The 25243-nt window shown below is 41.3% G+C and overlaps 1 protein-coding gene across 1 annotated transcript in view; it reads left to right on the top strand.

The window, feature by feature from the left end:
* The window catches only part of LOC104116079 (D-cysteine desulfhydrase 1, mitochondrial-like), a 31425-nt gene extending 11209 nt beyond the window's left edge, over positions 1–20216 (top strand). Inside the window, exons 5-6 of the mRNA XM_070197343.1 lie at positions 8376–8467; positions 20102–20216. Of these exons, the coding sequence (XP_070053444.1) occupies positions 8376–8467; positions 20102–20216 (207 nt within the window). The remainder of the gene's footprint in view (positions 1–8375; positions 8468–20101) is intronic.
* The last annotated feature ends 5027 nt before the right edge of the window (positions 20217–25243 follow it).

Here is a 25243-nt window from a genome sequence, read left to right as displayed (position 1 = left end):
CCACCCCAGCATCCGGATTAGTATGGCCAGGGAGTTGGAGATGGATATTTCTTATCAGCAGGTTGTTAGTATCGCCAAGAGATTGGAGGGCATGCTTGCCCGGGATAGAGAGGAGAGGGAGGCCAAGAGGTCTCAAGAGACTGGTTCTTATTCTGGTGCTCGTGCCCCAACAGCTCACCATGGTATGGGTTATGTGAGTTGCCCCGTTCATTCAGCTCTTCCAGCCGCTAGCGGTGTTCCAGCTCCTTCTAGGCCCCAGGAGCCTTATTATGCACCGCCATTATCTAGTGTGCCTCCTGCATGGGGTGTTCCTAGCGGCCAGTCCAGCAGATCTGGCCCGAGCCAGCCACAGCAGCCACGCCCTCCCAGAGCTTGTTTTGAGTGTGGCGACACTCGCCATATGGTGAGGGATTGCCCCAGGTTTAGAAGGGGTGCACCTCCACAGACTTCTCAGCCACAACGTACTCCACCAGGTCCTCAGGCTATGATTACAACACTAGCTGCCACCCTACCTGCTCAGCCAGCTAGAGGAGGAGGTCGGGGAGGTAGAGGTCGCCTTGGAGGGGGAGGCCAGGTCAGATATTATACCTTTCCTACTCGTACAGAGGCAGTCACTTCCGATTCTGTCATTACAGGTATTGTCCCGGTCTGTCATAGAGATGCGCCGGTATTATTTGACCCAGGCTCTACATATTCTTATGTGTCCTCTTAAATTGCCCCGTATTTGGGCATATCTTGGGATTCTTTGAGTTCCCATGTTTATATGTCTACTCCTGTGGGAGATTCTCTTGTTGTGGACCACGTGTATCGGTCGTGTTTGATTGCGCTTAGTGGTTTTGAGACCAGAGACAATTTATTATTGCTCAGCATGGTGGACTTTGATATTATTTTGGGCATGGACTGGTTGTCGCCCCATTATACTATTCTTGATTGTCACGCTAAGACCGTGATACTGGCTATGCCAGGTTTACCAGGATTAGAGTGGTGAGGTACCTTAAGGTATACTCCTAGTAGATTTATTTCACTTCTTAAAGCTTAACGAATGGCTGAGAAGGGGTGTGACGCGTATCTAGCTTATATGAGAGATGTCAGTATTGATACCCCTACAGTCGAGTCAGTTCCAATAGTGAGGGACTTTCCAGATGTGTTCCCAGCTGATCTTCCGGGCATGCCGCCCGACAGAGATATTGATTTCGGCATTGATTTGTTGTCGGGCACTCAGCCCATCTCTATTCCTCCATATCGTATGGCTCCTCCTGAATTGAAGGAGTTGAAGGAGCAGTTACAAGAGTTGCTTGATAAGGGCTTCATTCGGCCCAGTGTGTCACCTTGGGGTGCTCCTATCTTATTTGTGAAGAAGAAGGATGGTTCTATGCGGATGTGTATTGATTACCGCCAGTTGAACAAAGTCACAGTGAAGAAACGACATCATTTGCCTCGTATTGATAATTTATTTGATCAGTTACAGGGTGCCAGAGTGTTTACCAAAATTGACATGCATTCAGGTTATCATCAGTTAAAGATTCGGGAGCCAGATATCGTGAAGACTGCTTTCAGGACTCGGTATGGTGAGTATGAGTTGCTTGTTATGTATTTTGGGCTGACCAATGCCCCAGCAGGTTTTATGCACTTGATGCACAGTGTGTTCCGGCCCTATATTGACTCATTCGTCATCGTGTTCATTGACGACATTCTGGTGTACTCCCTTACTCGGGAAGATCATGAGCAGCACATGAGGACTGTGCTCCTGACTTTGAGAGAAAAGAAATTATATGAAAAATTTTCAAAGTGTGTTTTGGCTAGACTCAGTGGCATTCTTAGGTCATATAGTATCGAGTGATGGGATCCAGGTGGATTCGAAGAAGATTGAAGTAGTGCAAAGTTGGCCTAGAGCGTCCTCAGCTACAGAGATCCGGAGTTTTCTTGGTTTGGTGGGGTATTACCGTCGATTTGTTGAGGGTTTCTCGTCTATTGCAGCACCTATGACCAGGCTGACCTAGAAGGGTGCTCCGTTCAGGTGGACAGAGGAATATGAGGAGAGCTTTTAGAAGCTTAAGACAACTTTGACTACAGCCCCAATATTGGTATTGCCTACAGGTTTGGGGTATTATACTGCGTATTATGATGCATCGCGGATTGGCATCGGTGCGGTGTTGATGCAGGACGATAGGGTAATTGCCTATGCGTCCAGACAGATGAAGGTGTATGAAAAGAACTATCCTATCCACGACCTTGAGTTAGCAACTATTGTTCATGCCTTGAAAATTTGGCAGTATTATTTGTACGTTGTTCCTTGTGAGATTTACACCGATCACCGGATTTTGCAGCATCTGTTCAAGCAGAAGGATCTTAATTTGCGGTAGAGGAGGTGGTTGGAGCTTCTTAAGGATTATGATATCACTATTTTGTACCACCTTGGGAAGGCCAATGCGGTGGCCGATGCTTTGAGTCACCGGGCAGAGAGTTTGGGGAGCTTAGCATATCTATCTGTAGCAGAGAGGCCCATGGCATTGGATGTTCAGTCCTTAGCCAGCCAGTTAGTGAGATTGGATAATTCTAAACCGAGTCGAGTGTTGGCTTGTGTGGTCTCTCAGTCTTCTCTTTATGATCGTATCAGGGAGCGTCAGTATGATGACCCCCACCTGCTTGTCCTTAAGGACATGGTCCATCACGGAGATGCTAAGGAGGTCACTATTGGAGATTATGGTGTATTGAGGATGCAGGGCAGGCTATGTGTGCCAAATGTAGATAGTTTGCGTGAGTTGATTCTCCAGGAGGCTCACAGTTTGCGGTACTCTATTCATCCGGGTGTCGCATATATGTATCAGGACTTGAGACAACATTACTAGTGGAGGAGGATAAAGAAGGACATAGTAGAGTATGTGGCCCGATGTCTAAATTTCTAGCAGGTGAAATATGAGCATCAGCGGCCAGGTGGGTTGCTTCAGAAGTTGGAGATTCCGGAGTGAAAATGGGAGCGGATCACTATGGATTTTGTTGTTGGACTCCCACGGAGTCAGCAGAGGTTTGATGCAGTTTGGGTGATTATGGATAGGCTGACCAAGTCGGCTCATTTCATTCCTGTGATGACTACCTATTCTTCCGAGCAGCTAGCTCGAATCTACATCCGTGAGATCGTCAGGCTTCATGGCGTACCAGTATCTATTATCTCTGACCGAGGTACATAGTTTACATCACGATTCTGGAGAGCCGTACAGCAGGAGTTGGGTACTAGAGTGGAGTTGAGCACATCATTTCACCCTCAGACGGACGGACAGTCCGAGCGCACTATTCAGATACTAGAGGATATGCTCTGTGCTTGTGTGATAGATTTTGGGGGTGCTTGGGACCAGTTTTTGCCACTTGCGGAGTTTGCTTGCAATAACAGTTATCAGTCCAGCATTCAGATGGCACCGTATGAGGCTCTGTATGGTAGGAGGTGTCGGTCCCTAGCGGGTTGGTTCGAGCCGGGCGAGGCTAGATTATTGGGTACAGACTTGGGTACAGACTCTGTGATTCAGGATCGACTTCGCACAACCCAGTCCAGAAAGAAGAGTTATGCAGACCGGAAGGTTAGCGATGTTGCATTCATGGTTGGAGAGCGGGTCTTGCTCCGGGTTTCGCCTATGAAGGGCTTTATGAGGTTAAGAAAAAAGGGCAAGCTGAGCCCACGGTTTATTTGTCCCTTTGAGGTGTTGCGGCGAGTTGGGGAAGTTGCTTACGAGCTTGCCTTACCTCCCATCCTAGAAAGAGTTCATCTGGTATTTCATGTTTCAATACTCTGAAAGTATCGCGGCGATCCGTCTCATGTAATGGATTTCAGCCCAGTCCAATTGGTCAAGGATTTATCTTATGTTGAGGAGCCAGTGGCTATTTTAGACAGGCGGATCAGAAAGCTAAGGTCAAAGAACATTGCTTCTGTGAAGGTTCTGTGGAGGGGACAGCCGGTCGAGGAGGCAACTTGGGAGACCGAGCAGGATATGCGCAGCCGTTATCCTTATCTTTTCACCACTTCAGATATGTCTCTATACTAGTTCGAGGACGAACGATTATTTTCAGAAGGGAGGATGTGACGACCCGGCCGGTCGTTTTGAGAGTAATAACCCTTATCCCCTATTTACTGCTTCTCCCATATTTATTTCTCCTATTGTGACTTGCCGGGAGGTTTCGTTTTGGTTTTTGGAGTGTTTTGGGATACTTAGTCCCTAAATGGAGGTTTAAGCATTAGGATTTGGACTGTAGTCGGAACTGTGTGAAGACGACTCCGAAATATAGTTTTGTTGATTCCGTTAGCTCCGTTAGGTAATTTTGGACTTAGGGGTGTGTTTGGATTGTGTTTTGGAGGTCCGTGGCTTATTTAGGCTTTAAATGGCGAAGGTCAAAATTTTGGAGATTTGGACCGGTAGTGAAAATTTTGATATAGGGGTCGTATTCCGATTCCGGAAGTTGGAGTAGGTTCGTAATGTTGAATATGACTTGTGTGCAAAATTTGGGGTCAATCGGACGTGGTTTGATAGGTTTCGGCATCAGTTGTGGAAAATTGAAGTTTCAAGTTCATTAAGTTTGAATTGGAGAGTGATTCATGATTTAAGCGTTGTTTGATATGATTTGAGGACTTGACTAAGTTTGTATGGTGATTTAGGACTGGTTGGTATGTTTGGTTGAGGTCCCGGGAGGCTCGGATGTGTTCCAGATGCTCAACGGGCCATTTTGGACTTAAGGAAGATAGCAGATTTTCTGGTGTTTTGTTGCAGACTTTTTCTTCATCGCGTTCGCGAGGGAGGTCTCGCGATTGCATAAGGCATTTTGAGAGGCCAGCCAAAGTGTTTCTTCGCGTTCACAAATTTGAGGACGCGATCGCGTAAGTTTGCTGGGCGAGAGGATGGAATGTTTCTTCGCGGACAGGGGCATGCGAACGCGTAGTGAAGTGAGGTGGTGGTTCGCGAATGCAGAGACAAGGTCGCGTTCGCGTAGGGTTAAGTGGACTAAAGTTGGGCCATGCGCTTTGCTCATCGGGAACGCGTGAGTACGTTCGCGATCACGTGAGTCTGAGAGCCAGAGCATCGTGTTCGCGTGGTGTTTTACGCGTTCGGGTAAAGTTAATTTCTGGGGCAGCAAAGTTGTTCTTCGAGATCACGAGGCTATTTCCGCGATTGAGATTAAGGAAATGTCTGGGCAGTATTAAAGTTTTCAAAAATGGGGATTTTGCCATTTTATCAAAAACCTAAGTTGAGAGCTCGGATTTTGGATGAGATTTTGTGGGATTTTCAGAGATATCGATTGGGTAACGATTCTTGACTCCTTTATGGTTATATTCGACTAATCTATGGATGATTTCATCATTTAATTTCGGATTTTGGGGTTGAAATTAGGAATAATTTAGAAGAACTTCTTCAACAAAGATTTTGAGTTTTGAAAGGGGATTTGTGGTCGGATTTGAGTAATTTTCATATGGTCAGACTCGTGAGTGAATGAGTATTTGTATTTTGTGACTTTTACCCAATTTCGAGACGTGGGGCCCGGATCGACTTTTTAGGACGTATTTCAGACCTTTTATTAAAATCTTAATTTCAATATTTCATTAATTAGATTAGTCTATTATAGTTGTATTTATGATATGCAATTATTTTTGGCTAGATGTGGGCTATTCAGGGTCGGATATTCATGGAAAAGGCATTGTTATCGATTGATTGAGCTTGGTTCGAGGTAAGTGGCTTGCCTAACCTTGTGTGGAGGAAATCCTTTAGGATTTGATATTGTTTTAATATGTGAGCGTCGTGTACGTGAGGTGATGAGTACGTACACGGGCTATTTGTTGTAAAACTCCGTTATCCACTAAGTAATAACATGTTTCTCCTTATTTGAGCTACACTAGCATATATAACTATACTGTTTAGTTTAGAATAGCATGCCTACATGTCTTAACTGCCTATCTGAACTCTATGCAGCATGTTTAGTGAAGTTTCCTGTTTTTCCTTGACTTGAACATAGTCTCAATTGTAGGTTTTCTTGCTATAACTGTTATTTCCGTTGGTTGAGCTGCATATTTACTTTGGGACTACAGAACGGTATTCCAGGAGATCCCCCTGTACTGCATATTTACTTTAGGACTACGGAACGGTATTTCGGGAGATCCCCTTGTATTGCATATTTACTTTGGGACTACAGAATGGTATTCCGGGAGATCCTCCTGTACTGCATATTTACGTTTGGGACTACGAGACGGTATCTCAGGAAAACTCCTGTACTGAGCTGTTGTCTTCTATGATTTCATTCTTATTAAATTTCAGTCTTTATTTTACTGCGGTATTTCATTCTATCTTGTGTTATTATATATATATACCAGTAGGGGCCGACCTGACCTCGTCACTACTCGACTGAGGTTAGGCTTGGCACTTACTGGGTACCGATTGTGGTGTACTCATGCTACTCTCTGCACATATTTTTCGTGTGCAGATCCAGGTGCTCCTTATCAGCCGCACTATCAATGAGCCGGGACTGCTTTGGAGACTTCAAGGTATATTTGTCGCGTCCGCAGACCTCGGAGTCCCCTTCTACTTTTCTCCATGTCCATTATCTTCTGTATTTTCTTTTGATAGACTCTGATGTATAGAGACACTAGATTTTACTTTTGTACTTTGTGATTCACGATGTTCCGCGTTTTGGGTATTTTGTGTAGTATATTGAGGAGTTGGTTATTGTACATGCCAAGTGGCATAGTATCCAGTTATGTTGTTATTGCTACAATTAGTTGTTAAATTTATATTTTCATTTCATTATTTCGCAAATGTTAGGCTTGCCTAGTCGTAGGGACTAGGTGTCGTCACGACGTCATACGGAGAGGAAATTGGGTCGTGACAGTTTTACTCCACAAATGGGTGGAAATTAAACTTCAGAAGAGGTTAGACTGAGAGATGAAATAAGTGGGACAGATACTCTAATTGTTGAGCACAACAGTGATAGAGCAAAACAAGGAGAATCAATTGGTATGGACAGCAAGTAGTGATATGCAATACTCTGTTAAAAGCTGTTATAACCTTCTCCAGAAACAATCTGATTCTTATGATTCTAATTGGCCTTGGAAAATGTTATGGAGAATCAGAGCGCCTACCAAAGTGGCTTGTTTTGGGTGGGTTGCCATCAGAGAAGCTTGTCTTACGCAAGATAATCTGTAAAAAAGAGGATTTAGTCTAAGTAACTGGTGCTATGTATGTGAAGAAGAGTTGGAAACTGTTAATCACCTGTTTATCTACTGTAAAATTACTAAACAATGCTGGGAGCTTTTCTTGAATCTGTGTGGTATTTCTTGGACTATGCCTTCTCGTTACTGTTTAGCTGGCATGGACAGAAGATAATAAGAAGTAGGAAGCAGCTATGGAGGACCATTCCTTTATGCACCTACTGGACCATTTGGGAAGAAAGAAACAGCGCTTGCTTCGAGAATAGGAGGATTCACATCTCTAGAATTAAAAATAATTGTATGCAAAAAAAAAAAATTGGTGTAAACGACGTTCAATTAAGAGTGTGGATCAATATTTAGAGTTTTTGGATTCGTTAGGAAACTTATAACTGAATTTCTGCTGCTGCTGGTGTTTGGCTGCTCTTGATATAACTTTTGTACCATCTTGGTACCTTTATTAATAAAATCTTTACCTTATAAAAAAAAATGTTTGTACTTTCTTAATCCATACAAATTTTATTTGTGTTTATAGTTATTTTCTTGCATTACATTATATTTATAAAAAGATTTTCTTGTGCCCCTTTCTTCACTAAAGGACTCCCCTTGATTGGCGTTAGGCCTAGCTGACACTTGCCCCTGGCCTACACTTTGTTTCGAAACACTGGTAAGTACAGAGGTATTTTGCATCACTGACTCATTTTGTATCCTTTTTTTCCGACCAATTCCTGGTATTCACAAAGTTAGATTTCAATGTGAAGTGTCAAAGAGTTTTCTCTCTTCTTTTTTCCTTCAAAGATTCTGATCTCCTTTTCCTCTCCTCCTCTGCCCCTCACCAAAGGAAAAATTTACATGCTGGAGCTTTTCCTTTTTCCGTTGATATATGGATGCCGATTGAGAATTTCTTTCACTATTCAAGCGTTGTCGACTAGTGCTAGTCAATGCAAGAATATGAAGCCACACATACCACGTGAAATCAGTAATCTGTGTGATAAATTAAAATAGAAATAAGTTGCTTAATTGGTGGGCTGAGAAATAGTGTTGTCCTCCAATTTTGGGATGTGCTCTTCCAAATGGAACCAGTATTTGAACCTTGTACAATTTTCAGTTGTGCGGAAGCTAAGTCTGTCTCATAGTAGCCTTAAGCTGATAGGTCTTATCTTTAATAGTATTGATCTTAATGTGTGTTACATCTCAGGCTCTTACCAAATTATTGAAAGAAAAGTTTTTAAATGAAGGAAGAAAGTTGTATGTCATCCCTGTTGGTGGATCCAATTCTTTAGGAACCTGGTGAGGCTCGTTTTCTGCAACTGGAATGTTTCCTACATCTGATAAATCCTAGACCTACTTTCTTTTTTCCCTATTTTTCAGCGTTTCACTTGCACCTTGAGATGTGTATTGGGTACTTTCAGCATCAGATTGTAGCCAAGAGTTATTAATGATAACCTTCAGGTTTTAGTTTAGAGCTTTCTATACAGTTTCTAAACTCATTGTGTTTTCCTTAATATGTACTTCAATATGTGATCCATTTCCCTTTTCATTGTGAAGCCTTCGAGAGTTAATATCTTTTTCCATCTTGTGGCCCTAATTGAGCCATACCCTGCTATTAGTTATTTACTTTGGTGCATATGTTGACTCTACTTAAATCATTATGCAACTCCATTGCGGTATGGCATACAGGATACTTACCCGTGTCACCTTTTTTTTTGTGTAATAAGAAGGATACCTACCTCTGTCACTACCCTTGTCTCATTGAGTTTTTTGTCTGTAGTGATAGTTTTCATTCTGCATTAAGTGGCTACATAAACTCTTGTAGTGAACATCTATCCATCATTCAGAAAATCATTCAATTTATCCTTTTGAATAAGATGGAGTTTTTCTATAATCCTCAAAGTTTAACCTACAATATGTCAAGGAAAAACAAATAGGTTCAAAAGGTTAATTTTGAGAGTTTTTAGTTTTGCTTTAAACAAAAGATAAATATAGACTCTCTTTCTGGAGCTACTTGCGGAAGAGTAGAGTGATTAATGATTAACAAACTAGAAAAGATAGAAAGAGCATTAATGTCATATATGCATGTTATAGGATGTTTTCTCATATTGAAGCTTTTTATATTCTGCCTGCCCTGTATTCTTGTTTGGGGGGGGGGGGGGGATGGGATTTTCTCCAGCTTCTCTCGCACCCCTTTTATTTCGTTCTATTAGAATTGCAGTATTGGAGCAAAGGAATGATTCTTATATCTTTCGATGCATGCTTGAATATTTGGAAGGCGTGAACCTTGTTTAGACTCAGTAATTATTCTGTCTTGGCAGGCACCTTCTATATACTAGAGAGTGTTACTAGTTTGCCTTGCTTTAACCTGTCCAAAATGGAAAGAAAACTGCTCATTACCTGCCAAAAAATAGGTATACTTGACCCTGTTGAAATTGTCCAGTCCCATCTATAACACTCCTCAAATCTATAAAAGTTTCAACACACGCTAATTATAGAATTTAATTTTTTTAACCTTACCTTGAGTGCATAAAAATTATATTTCTATTACGGATTTAACCCCTGGTGATTGACTTTTGAGTTACTTTCCTATTTAAAAATAATTGGATATACAATTAGAGAAATATTAATAATTTTATATTATTAATTATTAAAAATGAGTATCATTAATTATTAATTAAGTTTTAAAAAAAAAATAACAAAAAAAAAGTGGGGCCAGCCTAAAGCCCATAAAATGGGAAGATAAAAGGCTTAAAGCCTTAAACAATGGGTCATTCATGCAAAAGGCAAAAGGATAAAAAGCCTTATACGAAAAAATTTGTTCACTCGCGAAACAGAGGTTGCTTACTCACGCAGGCAATAGAAAGTTTTAGGTTTCTTTACAAATCACTAGTTCTTGAACTCAGGTATATAAAATTCCCTATTGTCAATTATCGTACAGTAATAGTAGGTAAGAATTGAATAGTTAATTCCCTTCGTCCTCTGTATCAACAGTAAATTCAATGTTTAGGTGTGAAACTTTTAAATTAATTAAAATGCACTGATTTTTGTAGAATCGATTGTTTGACGGGTACAAGTTGAACTGGAGCCTACTTATTGGCTCGAGGAGTTTTGAGGTGAGTTGATATAACCCTTTATTTAAGTGGTTTAACCTACAAAAGCACGCATATAAGGGGTTCATGAATTGCTTTAAAGAGTTAAATTGTACTTAATCGGAGCGAGTTAGTACATATTAACTTAGAATTGATCCAACTAAAGTTTGGATGATTTATTATGATATATGTGCATAAATATTCAGATTGTTGTGTTATTCTTATATGCCATTTTCATGTTGAAAATTCAAGAAAAAGCAAGAATCTTTAGAAATACTTTTGAATGTTTATTTCATTCTTATGCCATGCTTTACATGTACAAGGATACTAGTATGAGTATGTATAAGATGTTCTAAAAAAGATTTAGACTTGAAAAGTCACAAGAAGAAGTTTTAGAAAGAAAATATTGTTGGGAGTATCCTTTATTCTGAGAAGAGGTCATCGTCCAGGCCGAGGGTCCTAACCAAGGCGTTGACTTCCTGAAACTACTTGTGCCAAAGTAGGGAGCACACGAACCGAGGGTCTCGTTGCTGAGAATTTACTTAGCCAGGCTAAGGTATGATACATGAGCGCTGAGAACCATGAAGCGAGTGGCACCTCGTGGATTGGGCCTATTCGATCAGGTTGGGATCGAACCCGTGCTGATAACACGCTGACTAAGACAGAAATAAGTCAGGATAGTTGGAACTCTCGAAGTATAAAGTGAACTATTTTTTTTTATAAGAAAGAAAAAGAAAGGAATTTCTTTTAGAATATTTATAAACTGCTACTATGCAATTATTTTAGAATTGTTCTTAGAAGCTTTATGTTTTCTGTGCATTCAGAATCTTTATTTGTAATGTATATTTTATTAAAGTTTCGTCCCCTGTCTTCAAGACTCACCGAGTACAATGGATGGTACTGACGTTCTCTTTTGGGAACCTACGTTGGTCTGCGGTACAACGTAGAAACCGATTTTGCAGGCGACGAGGCTACATATTAGGACTTCCCTCTCTTCCAGTTCTATTGGTGTGCTCTGATTTTGTTCGTGGAGTATACTTTTGAGTCATCTTTATTTAGTTATTTCTTTGTTTACTTGTAGAGCTAGCCAAGCAATCTTATGTCCTGAGCAGTGCATCAGTTTATCAGTAGAGGCTTCATAGACACAGTCGGTGGGTTAAGATTCGAATGTTTTTGATAATAAATTAGCAGTATTTCAGTAGTTACTACGAACAAAGTTTGGGAGCTGGTTATTTTAGATATTCAAATTAATTAAAAGTATTTGGTTAAAGTATTGCCTTGTTGCATATAAAGTTTGAGCAGTGAGTCTTGTTTATGGGTATGAAGCACGCCATACTTATAAAAACAGGAGGCTACAAGCATTTAGGAAAAGTCTCATTTTTTTCATACTTTAGATTGTGTAGTAGAGCCTACCTCTAAGAAATTATCTAATGTATTCGTTTCTCCAAAACTCGCAGAAATGGCTCGTACTCGCAACTCCGACACCGACACTCCGGATGCTACTCAAGAAACTATTGCTACTATTGTGGCTCAAGGTAGAACTAAGAAGGCTTCAACTCAGAAAAGGAAGGGTAAATCCACAAAGGGGGTTCAAGTACCCCGGATTGAACATGAATAAGGGGTGAAGCATGATGAGCCAGTACCTCAGGATCCAATGCCTCCCCCAACAATAGTTCCGGCTCAGACATCTATATCTCCAGAGGTGGGTCAGATGTTTAATGGTGTCAACAGTGCTATGGAGATATTTAAAGCCTTCATGGCCAACCAGAATGAGAGAAGAGATGAGATTCCACCTCAATCAAATAGATAGAACAATTTTGAGTCCTCAAGAGTGAATGAATTTTTAAAGCTGAGTCCTCCATTGTTCCGTGGTACTATAGTTGATGAAGATCCAATGTTGTGGCTGGAGGGTGTCAAGAAAGCTCTCCTAGCGATGAAGGCATTTGATGATGAAGTTGTGGAGCGGGCTGCCTACCAGCTTAGAGATGTGGATGGTGCTTGGTTTGAGATGTGGGAAAATAAAAGAGATGAAGATGATGGTCTGCCTACTTGGGAAGAATTTGAAGAGGCCTTCATGGCTAATTTTATACCAGAAGAGGACAGGAAAGCTAAGGCTACAGAGTTCGAGCAGCTCAAGCAAGGGAATAAAAGTGTGCAAGAGTACTATATGTAATACATAAGTTTGGCTAAGCATGCTCATCACATGGTTAAGACAGAAAAAGCAAAGATTCGCAGGTTTGTTGGCGGTTTGTCTTACCACATCAAGGATTCGACATCAGCTGCAGCGGTAGGAATGACAACTTTCTCCTATGTTGTGGGATTTGCCAAGCACTTAGAAAAAGACATACAACAAAGGAGAGAAGAAAAAGAGCATAACAAGAAAGCCCGGACAGCGGGCGGGTTTAATGGCACATCTAGCGGAGGTGGAAGGGGTTCCTCCAATAAGGAGTCATTAGCACCAGCTCAGTCCAGCCATCAGTCAGGTGGTGGATCTTCCTTCATACGTACTCAGAGTTATGGAAACCAGTCTCGCCAGAATCAGAATTTTAGGACATCTTCCTCACATAGCCAAAGTCATGCTGAGAAACATTCACAACAACAAGGTCTTTGCAGTACATGTAAGCGGCAACATTTAGGTCAGTGCAAGCTCGGGTTTCACAGTTGCTATCATTGCAGAGACATTGGTCATATAAAGGCTAACTGCCCAAAGTTGTGACGTAATTTCAGCGGGGGATCAACTCGTCCTTCTAGTTCCGAAGCTACTACAGTTGCACCACCCCAGGTCGGATATAAAGCAGGCAGAGGTGCAGCTTGAGTTACTCAGGGAGGGGAACAACCCCGTTTGTTTGCTACACTTGATCGTCAGAGTGCAGAGGCATCTGCAGTAGTTATTACAGGTATACTTCTAGTCTGCTCACATAATGCATATGCCATAATTGATCCAGGTTCAACGTTTTCATATGTGACTCCATACTTTGCAATTAACCTCGGGCTAGAACCTGAATCACTTAGTGAGCTATTCCTAGTGTCTACTCCAGTTGGAGAGCCAGTGGAAGCCACAAGAGTCTATAAAGGTTGTTTAGTTTTAGTCCAAGGTCGCAACACCGAGGCCAATATCATAGAGTTAGAAATGGTGGATTTCGATATGATCATGGGTATGGATTGGTTGTCTTCCTACTATACCATGTTAGATTGTCATGCCAAGATAGTCAGGTTCCAATTTCCAATGAAGAAGTCTTAGAGTGGAAGGGTAGTTGAGCATCGCTTGTAGGTAAGTTTCTTCTTATCTTAAGGCACAACGAATGATCGGCAAGGGGTGTCTTGCCTATTTGGCTCACATCATTAATGCAGAATCAGAACCACCAGCTCTTCAATATGTGCCAGTTGTTAGAGAATTTCCAGAAGTTTTCCCATATGACCTTCTCGGACTTCCTCCTGAAAGAATCATAGACTTTGGCATCGATCTCATACCAGGCACTCAGCCCATATCTATAACTCCTTATAGGATGGCTCCATCAAAACTTAATGAGTTGAGAGAACAGTTGAAAGACCTTCTTGATCAGGGCTTCATCTGGCCGAGTGTTTCACCGTGGGGTGCCCCGTCCTGTTTGTCAAGAAGAAAGATTGGTCTCTCAGAATGTGCATCGACTATCGGCAGTTGAATAAAGTTACCATTAAGAACAAGTACCCACTTCCAAGAATTGATGATTTATTTGATCAACTTCGGGGTGCAAAGTACTTTTCAAAGATAGACTTGAGGTCGGGGTACCATCAATTGAGAATCAGAGAAGAGGATATATCTAAAACAGACTTTAGAACTCGCTATGGGAACTATGAATTTCTAGTAATGTCCTTCGGGTTGACAAATGCTTTAGCTGCATTCATGGACCTCATGAACAGAATTTTCAAGCCATTCCTTGATACCTTTATTATCGTGTTTATAGACGATATTTTGGTATACTCTAAGAGCAAGGATGAGCATGCCGAACACCTCAGGATAGTCTTGCAGACCTTGAAGAAGAATGAGCTTTATTCCAAGTTTTCAAAATGTGAGTTTTGGTTGCAGTCAGTGGCATTCTTAGGCCACGTGGTATCTAGTGAAGGCATAAAAGTAGACCCTCAGAAGACAGAAGCATTCAAAAACTGGCCAAGGCCGACAACGCCAACCATAATCAGGAGTTTCTTAGGATTAGTTGGCTACTATAGAAGGTTTGTAGAGGTATTTTCCTCACTTGCAGCTCCATTAACTAAGTTGACTCAGAAAGCAGTTAAGTTTTAGTGGTCAAACGCTTGTGAGCAGAGTTTTCAAGAGTTAAAGAAGAGGTTGACCACTGCACCTATGTTAACCTTGCCGACAGGTTCGGGTGGTTTCACAGTGTATTGTGATACCTCCAGAGTTGGTCTTGGTTGTATTCTTATGCAAGATGACAAGGTTATTGCTTATGTTTCCAGGCCGTTAAATAATCATGAGAAGAACTACCCCACACATGACTTGGAGTTTGCAGCTGTGGTGTTTGCATTAATGATATGGCAACACTACTTTTACGGTGAGCATTCTGAAGTGTTTACAGACCTCCAGTACATTTTCAAGAAGAAAGAGTTAAATTTGAAATAGAGAAGGTGGCTCGAGCTATTGAAGGATTATGACATCAATATCCTTTATCACGCCTGGGTAAAGCTAATGTGGTAGCAGATGCACTTAGTAGGAAGTCAATGGCTGTCATGTCCCATCTTGCAGTATAAAGGCGAACTTTGGGTCGAGAAATTCAAAAACTGGCAAATGATGGAATTAGATTGGATGAGACCGAAGAATGAGGTATAACTACTTATGCCTTAGCACAATCCTCTCTTGTTGCGCATGTTAAGGCTAAATAAGACGAAGATTCGTACTTAGTGAAGTTAAAAGAAGGAGTCAGAAATAAAGAAATCACTGCTTTCACTCTAGAAAGTGATGGAGTTTTGAAGTTGAATGATCGGTTATGTGTTCCTGATGTAGATGGTATTAGGAAGGCCATAATGGAAGAATCTCACAGCTCGAAGTACTCTATCCACCAAGGTTCTACCAAAATATATCTGGACTTGAAAATTTTGTATTGGTGGAAAGGCATGAAGAAGCAAGTAGCAGATCATGTGGCCAAATATTTGAATTGCCAGCAAGACAAAGCTGAGCATCAGAGGCCTGGTGACTTAGCTCAAGATATAGAGATATCACAGTGAAAATGGGAGATGGTTAATATGGATTTCGTAGTAGGTCTGTCTCACACATATCGTAAGAATGATTCAATTTGTGTTATTATAGACCGATTGAAAAAGTTTGCGCATTTCCTACCAGTAAAGATGACAGATTTCGCAGAGCGATATGTGCAGTTGTACATCAAAGAAATAGTCTGATTGCATGGTACTCCAGTTTCAATCATATATGATAGAGGCCCTCATTTCACGACGCACTTTTGGCAGGCATTTCAGAAAAGATTAGGTACCAAGGTAAATTTGAGCACCGCTTTCAATCCACAGATCGACGGTCAAGCAAAAAGGACCATTCAGACTCTCGAAGATATGTTGCGAGCATGTGTTATAGATTTTGGAGGTTATTGGGATGATCACTTGCCCCTTATAAAATTTGCTTACAATAACAGCTATCAGTCCAGCATTGGTATGGCTTCTTATAAACGTTGTATGAGCAAAGATGTAGGTCTCCAGTGGGTTGGTTTGAAGTAGCATAGGTGCCGTTGATCGGTCTAGAGTTTGTTTATGAGGCCTTAGAGAAAATTCAGCTAATCAAGGAAAGGCTGAAAATGGCTCAGAGTCGTTAGAAGTCCTATTCTTAGAGCTCATGGCTGGTGACAAGGTGTTTTTGAAAGTTTCACCAATGAAAGGAGTTATGAGGTTTGGTAAGAAAGCAAAACTTAGTCCTAGGTTTATCGGACCATAAGAGATTATAGAAAAGAAGGGGAAAGTGGCTTATAAACTAGCGTTGCCCATTGGGTTGTCCTCTGTTCATCCTGTATTTCATATGTCTATGCTTAGAAAGTACATTCATGATGAGTCGCATATAATACCTGCCGATACCATAGAAATTAAAGAAGGCTCGACTTATGAAGAGGTACCTATAAAAATTCTCGATAGGCAAGTAAGAAAGTTGAGAATAAAAGATATAGCATCGGTAAAAGTTTTGTGGTGTAATCATGATTCAAAAGAGGCTACGTGGGAGGTCGAGGAAGATATGAGGAAGAAGTATCCTTATTTATTTGAGGAACAAGGTATGTGAACCTAGGTTTGACTTGACATTTATATTTTATTTATTAAATACAAGTTAGCAAGTGCTTATGTCCTTACTAGATTATACTTAGTCGTTGAAGTAATTTAGTTTCTGTCAAAGCATATTTAGTTATTAAATAATTTAGTACCATGCCAGAGTACATTTAATTCATTAAAGTGATTTGCTTTTGCTGAAGTGTTGTGCTTTAGATTTTTGGTTGGTTATTGTGGTACGTCCTTGCCGGAGTGTGAGTAATTAGTTTATGAGTTGTGTATGGTGCCTATGAATGGCCTGTTATGATATACTTGGTTGTTATTGGTGTAGTTGTGGTATTGGTGACATTGATATTTTTTTGGATAGTAAAATTTACGGGGGAGACTCCGCCGAAATTTTTGAAAATTTAGGGAGTTAGCCAAAATTTTGAGTCCCTTGGGAAAGTGAGTAGTGCTAAGAAAACTTAAGAAGTTCAAGTGAATAGTGCTAGCAAAATTCGAGGACGAATGTTTTGAAGGATGGAAGATTGTAACACTCCTCAAATCTATAAAAGTTTCAACACACGCTAATTATAGAATTTAATTTTTTAAACCTTGCCTTGAGTGCATATAAATTATACTTCTATTACGGATTTAACCCCTGGTGATTGACTTTTGAGTAACTTTCCTATTTAAAAATGATTGGATATACAATTAGGGAAATATTAATATTTTTATATTATTAATTATTAAAAGTGGGTATCATTAATTATTAGTTAAGTTTAAAAAACAAATAACAAAAAAAAGGTGGGGCAGCCTAAAGCCCATAAAATGGGAAGATAAAAGGCTTAAAGCCTTAAACAATGGGTCATTCACGCAAAAGGCAGAAGGCTAAAAAGCCTTATATGAAAAATCTGTTCACTCACGAAACAGAGAGCCACGTAATAGAGGATGCTTACTCATGCAGGCAACATAAAGTTTTGGGTTTCTTTACAAATTACTAGTTCTTAAACTCAGGTATATAAAATTACCTATTGTCAATTACCGTACATTAGTAGTAGGAAAGAATTGAATAGTTAATTTCCTTTTTCCTCTGTATCAACAGTAAGTTCAATGCTTAGGTGTGGAACTTTTAAATTAATTAAAATGCGTTGGTTATCGTAGAATCGATTGTTTGACGGGTATAAATTGGACTGGAGCCTACGTATTGGATTGAGGAGTTTTGAGGTGAGTTGATATAACCCTTTACTAAAGTGGTTTAACCCACAAAAGCACGGATATAAGGTGTTCGATGAATTGCTTAAAAGAGTTAAAATGTACTTAATCGGAGCGGGTTAGTACGTATTAACTTAGAATTTTCTAGCTAAAGGTTAGATGATTTATTATGATATATGTGCATAAATTTTCAGATTGTTGTGTTATTCTTATATGCCATTTTCATGTTGAAAATTCATGAAAAAGCAAGAATCTTTAGAAATACTTTTGAATATTTATTTCATTCTTATGCCATGCTTTACATGTACGAGGAAACCAGTATGAGTATGTATAGGATGTTCCAGAAAAGATTTAGACTTGAAAAGTCACAAGTTTGGGAGTATCCTCTATTCTGAGAAAGGGTCATCTTCTAGGCCGAGGGTCCTGACCAAGGCGTTGACTTCCTTAAACTACTTGTGCCAAAGTAGGGAGCATACGAGCCGAGGATCTCGTTGCTGAGAATTTACTTAGCCAGGCTAAAGTATGATACATGAGTGCTGAGAACCATAAAGCGAGTGGCACCTTGTGGATTGGGCCTATTCGATCAGGTTGGGATCGAACCAGTGCTGATCACACGGTGACTAAGACAGAAATAAGTCAGGATAGTTGGAACTCTCAAAGTATAAAGTGAACTATTTTTTTTATAAGAAAGAAAAAGAAAGGAATTTCTTTTAGAATATTCATAAACTACTACTATGCAATTATTTTAGAATTGTTCTTAGACACTTTATGTTTTCCATGCATTCAGAATCTTTATTTGTAATGTATATTTTATTAAAGTTTCGTCCCTTGTCTTCAAGACTCACCGAGTACAATGGATGGTACTGACGTTCTCTTTTGTGAACCTACGTTGGTCTGCGGTACAACGTAGGAACCGGTTTTGCAGGCGCCTAGGCTACAGATTAGGACTTCCCTCTCTTCCAGTGCTATTGGTGAGCTCCGCTTTTGTTATTGGAGTATTCCTTTGAGTCATCTTTATTTAGTTATTTCTTTGTTTACTTGAAGAACTAGCCAGACAATCTCATGTCCTGCGTAGTGCGTCAGTTTATCAGTAGAGGCTTCATAGACACAGTTGGTGGGTTAAGATTGAGATATTTTTTATGATAACTTAGCAGTATTTCAGTAGTTACTACGAACAAAGTTTGGGAGCTGGTTATTTTAGATATTCAAATTAATTGAAAGCATTTGGTTAAAGTATTGCCTTGTTGAATATAAAGTTTGAGGTTATAATAGTTTTAATGAGTGTAGATGGTTCGTCCGGTTAAATTTAGCGACCGGGTGCCGGTCACGGCTTGTTCAGAAAATGGGTCGTGACACCATCGATGCCCTTACAACTGCTCGTTTCTCAAACCTATAGGATTAAGGCTTAGGTGCCAGAAAAAATGCTAAACCTACTGAGGCAGAGCAGAAAACTGTGATATTCAGTGCTATAAGGCCAACAACGGTATAAAGTTTAACCTCCTGTAAGGCACTGCCAACAGAAAGAAGAAAACTTAATAGTGCATGATGTTGGACAGCAAGTGCTTTGAATTTCATATTGGACCGCAAATGCTCTCACTTTCATATCTCATATTTAGCTTTCTCATGTCTTTTCTTTTCTTCTTTGTCTCTGTTGTTCAGTTCTGCTTCTGGTTCAACCTCAATATAGCTGTTTTTTTGTGTCTTCATAAAGACACTAATATTTGAGTTTCCATGATACTGGCTGTTTAACCCCGTGTTATAGTGATACTTAGAAGGGCCTACCTGGGACCTGAAATGAAGACCGTGCTAGAAAATATAATGTAAAATCAAACATTTCATGTTCCTCTTACGAGATGAAACCCTCTCCACTGGCCACTTGGAATTGAACAGTCAAATAACCTTATGGATTATTACATTACCATTTTTCAGCTGCTTGTTGATATTCCTATTATCCTTTTCAACCCTAATATGATGACACTAGGGTAGCCATGATGACTTATTTTCATGATTGACAGAGCCCTTCAGGAGCTAGTAGCCCAGTTAGAAATACATGCCAAGGGTTGTGCCTTCTCTATGCTGATACTTATACTATCTTCCATAGAGTTACAGATACATGTTTAAAGAAATAAATCCAAGGATCAACATCATTAGTTGAAGAACCGAGGGTTCCATTCTTTAATTTATTAGTAAGCACCTAAAATGCCTAAACTAGTACTTGTACAGAATTACGCTCTGACCATCAGGTTGCCATCCTTAAGTAGTGGATAGTGATGGTACACATTCTAAACTATACACAATTGAGCAAATTTTGCTCTAGAAGTTTGCCATACTTCAGGAAGAAATACAAATCCGTATCTTAGTTTCACCATTTTGATAAGTGTGACTATTTTTGCAGGGGCTATATTGAAGCAATCCGGGAAGTTGAGCAACAACTTCAGCACTCGAGCAGTGAATGGAAATTCGATGACATTGTTGTATCTTGTGGCAGGTTTTGCACCTCTTCTGCATAATTTTTGTGATTTGATATGCTATACATGGATTGTTACAGTTAAAAAATGGTCCATGCATGGAATCATTAAAAAGTAACACTTGCTAAAAGTATGGTTGAAAAGTTGTCGAGGAGTCCCAAAATAAGTAGGAATATACTATGAGCTTATAGAATGACTGAGACTTGTACTCTTAGTAAGGATAGTAAACTCAATTTACCCATGACATGCCTTGCCTATAGTTAGACACACACATACTTCCTCTCTTGTTTGGTATTTCTATTAATGAGTGGCTATGATAGTTTTCCTTAATGCATCACTACATGTCAGTATGTCTGATATATGTTTTAAGTGTCTATATGCTGCTTGGTATCTGTGGAGGATCTTAGCTTCTTGATCCTGGCATCACAACACCCTATGGGATGTTGTGGGGGCTAATTACCTTCTGGGACTATGGTCTTTTTGTTTGTATACAAATTGCAATTATCTTGCTTAAGGAGATTTTGAATTGTTAATAGATTCTCCGTGGACATTGGTTGCGCCCACTTTTGTGGTGAGGCTCAATTTTCCGCAGCCCGTAATAACCTGTTTTCCTATCAAAGCGTATGATTTGAGAGTATCTGCCTCTGGAAACCAGATTGAATTCACTACATTTGCTTTGCATCTCTACATGCATAATTGAGTCTCCCTATGCCAGGTGCTTTGAAAAAATGAAGAGATTCTCCATGGACATTGCCACCAGCTTTTTTGTTCCGTCTAGTGACCTATTATTTTCTACTAAGTAATACATTTGATTTGAGAACATTTATCATTGAGAACCTGATTGAACCCAAAGAAATTTTCCTTTCACATTTCTAGGTGCCTCAGTTGTGCATCTCTAGTAGAACTTCTGGTTTATTTTGATATTTACTCTTATGGGAATGCTCGTACACAATGAGTAACCTCAACTTCCAAAAAGTGATCTTTTGTTTTGTTTGGAGTTACATTATGGTGAAAGTCAATGATTTCTCTGACAGTGTTCTAAATCAATGCCATGTCTCCATGGTTTTCAGTGGGGGGTACGGTCGTTGGTTTGTCAATTGCATCCAGGCTCAGTGGCTTGAAAGCAAAAGTAAATTGTGTTTATCTTTATTTTAAATTGCTCTCATCTTCAGACACAGCAGATGTCACTAATAAGTGGTTCGACTTTGTAGGTTAATGCATTTTGTATTTGTGACTATCCGGATTAATTTTATGAATATGTTCAAAAATTAGAATTTTGCTCGATTCCTATATTTTCGTAAGCTATAGCCCACGCATTCTGAGTGGGCCCGGGCCCCCGGAACCGGATTGCCTAAACTTTTTTCGGGCCATCAAATACGACCTAAGGAACTATAGTCACTGCCCTGCCATGACCGTTCCTCGTTGTTTTGCATTTTACGGCCAAAAAATTAGAATTCCGTCTAATTCCCATATTTTCGTGTGCTATAGCCCACACCTTCCGAGCGGGCCCGGGCCCCCGGACCTGGAACACCTAAAATTTTTTCGGGCCATCAAATACGACCTAAGGAACCATAGTCACCGCCCCGCCATGACCGTTCCTCGTTTCTTTGCATTTTACGGCCAAAAAACTTGAATTCCGCCTAATTCCCACTTTATCATGTGCTATAGCCCACACCTTCCAAATGGTCCCAGGCCCCCCGGAACCGGATCGCCTAAAATTTTTTCGGGCCATCAAATACGACCTAAGGAAACATAGTCACCGCCCCGCCGTGACCGTTCCTCATTTTTTTTGCATTTAACGGCCAAAAAACTAGAATTCCTCCCGATTCCCATATTTTCGTGTGCTATAGCCCACGCCTTCCGAAAGGGCCCGGGGCTCCTGACCCGGATTTCCTAAAATTTCCTTGGGCCATAGAATACTACCTAAAGAACCATAGTCACCGCCCCGCCATGACCGTTCCTCATTATTTTGCACTTTACGGTAAAAAAACTAGAATTCTGCCCGATTCTCATTTTTTCATGTGCTATAGCCCACGCCTTCCAAGTATTCCCGGACCCCCCAGAACCGGATCGCCTAAAATTTTTTCGAGCCATCAAATACGACCTAAGAAAATATAGTCACCGCCCCTTCGTCACCGTTCCTCATTTTTTTGTATTTTACGGCAAAAAAACTAGAATTCCGCGTGATTCCCATATTTTCGTGTGCTATAGCTCACGCATTTCGAGTGGGCCCGGCCTCCCCGGACCAGCATCTCCTAAAATTTTCTCGGGCCATAGAATACGACCTAAGGAACCATAGTCACGGCCTCGCCATGACCGTTTCTCATAATTTATATTTTAAGGCCAAAAAACTAGAATTCCGCCCGATTCCTTATTTTCGTGTGCTATAGCCCACGCCTTCCAAGTGGTCCCGGGCTCACGGAACCGGATTGTCTAAAATTTTTCCGGGCCATCAAATACGACCTAAGGAAACATAGTCACTCCCCTCCCCCTCCGTGACCGTTCCTTATTTTTTTGCATTTAACAGCCAAAAAACTAAAATTGCTCCCGATTCCCATATTTTCGTGTGCTATAGACCACGCCTTCCGAAGGGCCCCGGGCCCCTCTGACCCGGATCTCCTCAAATTTTCTCAGGCTATAGAATACGACCTAAGGAACCATAGTCATCGCCCCGCCATGACCGTTCCTCATTTTTTTGCGTTTTACGGATAAAAAATAAGAATTCCGCCCGATTGCTATTTTTTCATGTGCTATAGCCCACGCCTTCCAAGTGGTCCCGGGCCCCCGGGAACCGGATCGCCTAAAACTTTTTCGGGCCATCAAATACGACCTAAGGAAACATAGTCACCGCCCCGCCGTGACCGTTCCTCATTTTTTTGCATTTTACAGCCTAAAAACTAGAATCCCGCCTGATTTCCATATTTTCATGTGCTACACGCCTTCCAAGTGGGCCCGGGCCCCCCGGACCCGTATCTCCTAAAATTTTCTCGGGCAATAGAATACGACTTAAGGAACCATATTCACGGCCCCACCATGACCGTTCCTCTTTTTTGCGTTTCACGGCCAAAAAACTTGAATTCTGCCCGATTCCCATATTTTTGTATGCTATAGCCCACGCCTTCCGAGTGAGCCCGAATCCCCAGAACCGGATCGCCTAAAATTTTTCCGAGTCATCAAATACAATCTAAGGAACCATAGTTACCGCCCCGCCATGATCGTTCCTCATTTTGTGCGTTTTACGGCCAAAAAATTAGAATTCCCCTCGATTCTCATATTTTCGTGTGTTATAGCCCACGCCTTCCAAGTGGGCCCGTGGCCCCCGGATCCGAATTGCCTAAAAATTTTTCGGGCCATTAAATACAACCTAAGGAACCATAGTCATCATCCCGCCATGACCGTTCCTCATTTATTTATGTTTCACGGCCAAAAAATAAGAATTCCGCCCGATTGCCATTTTTTCGTGTGCTATAGCCCACGCCTTCCAAGTGGTCTCGTGCCCCCCGGAACCGGATCACCTAAAATTTTTCTGAGCCATCAAATATGACCTAAGGAAACATAGTCACCGCCTCGTCATGACCGTTCCTCATTTTCCTACTTTTTACGGTCAAAAAACTAGAATTCCTCCTGATTCCCATATTTTCGTGTGCTATAGCTCACGCCATCCGAGTGGGCCCGACCCAGCCGGACTCGGATTGCCTACAAATTTTTTCCAGGCCATCTAATACGACCTAAGGAACCATTTTTACCGCCTCGCCATGACCGTTCCTCGTTGTTTAGCGTTTTACAGCCAAACAACTAGAATTCCGCCCGATTCCCATATTTTCGTGTTCTATAGCCCACGCCTTCTGAGTGGGCTCGGGCTCCTAAAACCGGATCGCCTAAAAATTTTTGGGCCATCAAATACGGCCTAAGGGACCATAGTCACAGCCTCGCCATGACCGTTCCACGTTGTTTTGCGTTTTACGACCAAAAAACTAGAATTCTGCTCGATTCCCATATTTTCGTGAGCTATAGCCCACGCCTTCCGAGTGGGCTCAGGCTCTTGGAACCGGATCACCTAAAATTTTTTCGGGTCATCAAGTACGACCTAGGGGACCTTAGTTACCACCTCGCCATGATCATTCCTTATTTTTTGCGTTTTACGGCCAAAAAACTAGAATTTCGCCCGATTCCCATATTCGCGTGTGCTATAGCCCACGCCTTCCGAGTGGGCCCGGGCCCACTGATCCGGATCGCCTAAAATTTTTTCGGATCATCAAATACGACCTAAGTAAACATAGTCACCGCCCCGCCATGACTGTTTCTCATTGTTTTGCGTTTTACGGCCAAAAAACTAGAATTCCGCCCGATTGCCATTGTTTCGTGTGCTATAGCCCACGCCTTCCAAGTGGTCTCGGGCCCCCCGGAACCGGATCGCCTAAAATTTTTTCGGGCCAACAAATACGACCTAAGGAAACATAGTCACTGCCCCGCCATGACCCTTCCTCGTTTTCTTGCGTTTTACGGCCAAAAAACTAGAATTCCGCCTGATTCGCATATTTTCGTGTGCTATAGCCCACACCTTCCGAGTGGGCCAGGGCCCCCGGACCTGGAACATCTAAAATTTTTCAGGGGCATCAAATACGACCTAAGGAACTATAGTCACCGCCCCGCCATGACTGTTAATCGTTTCTTTGCGTTTTACGACCAAAAAACTAGAATTCTACCTGATTCCCATTTTATCATGTGCTATAGCCCACGCCTTCCAAGTGGTCCCGGGCCCCCCAGAACGGATCGCCTAAAATTCATCCTGGCGATCACATACGACCTAAGGAAACATAGTCACTGCCTCGCCATGACCGTTCCTCCTTTTTTTGCATTTAACGGCCAAAAAACTAGAATTCCGACCGATTCCCATATTTTCATGTGCTATAGCCCACGCCTTCCGAGTGGGCCCGACCCCCTGACCCGGATCTCCTAAAATTTTCTCAGGCCATAGAATACGACCTAAGGAACCATAGTCAGCACCCCGCCATGATCGTTCCTCGTGTTTTTGCGTTTTACGGCCCAAAAACTAGAATTCCGCTCGA

The sequence above is a fragment of the Nicotiana tomentosiformis genome, chromosome 3 (genome assembly GCF_000390325.3).
Source record: "Nicotiana tomentosiformis chromosome 3, ASM39032v3, whole genome shotgun sequence".
Taxonomy (NCBI): Eukaryota; Viridiplantae; Streptophyta; class Magnoliopsida; order Solanales; family Solanaceae; genus Nicotiana; species Nicotiana tomentosiformis.
Note: the sequence above shows the minus strand (reverse complement) of the source record. Positions and strands in the feature narration are given on the sequence as shown.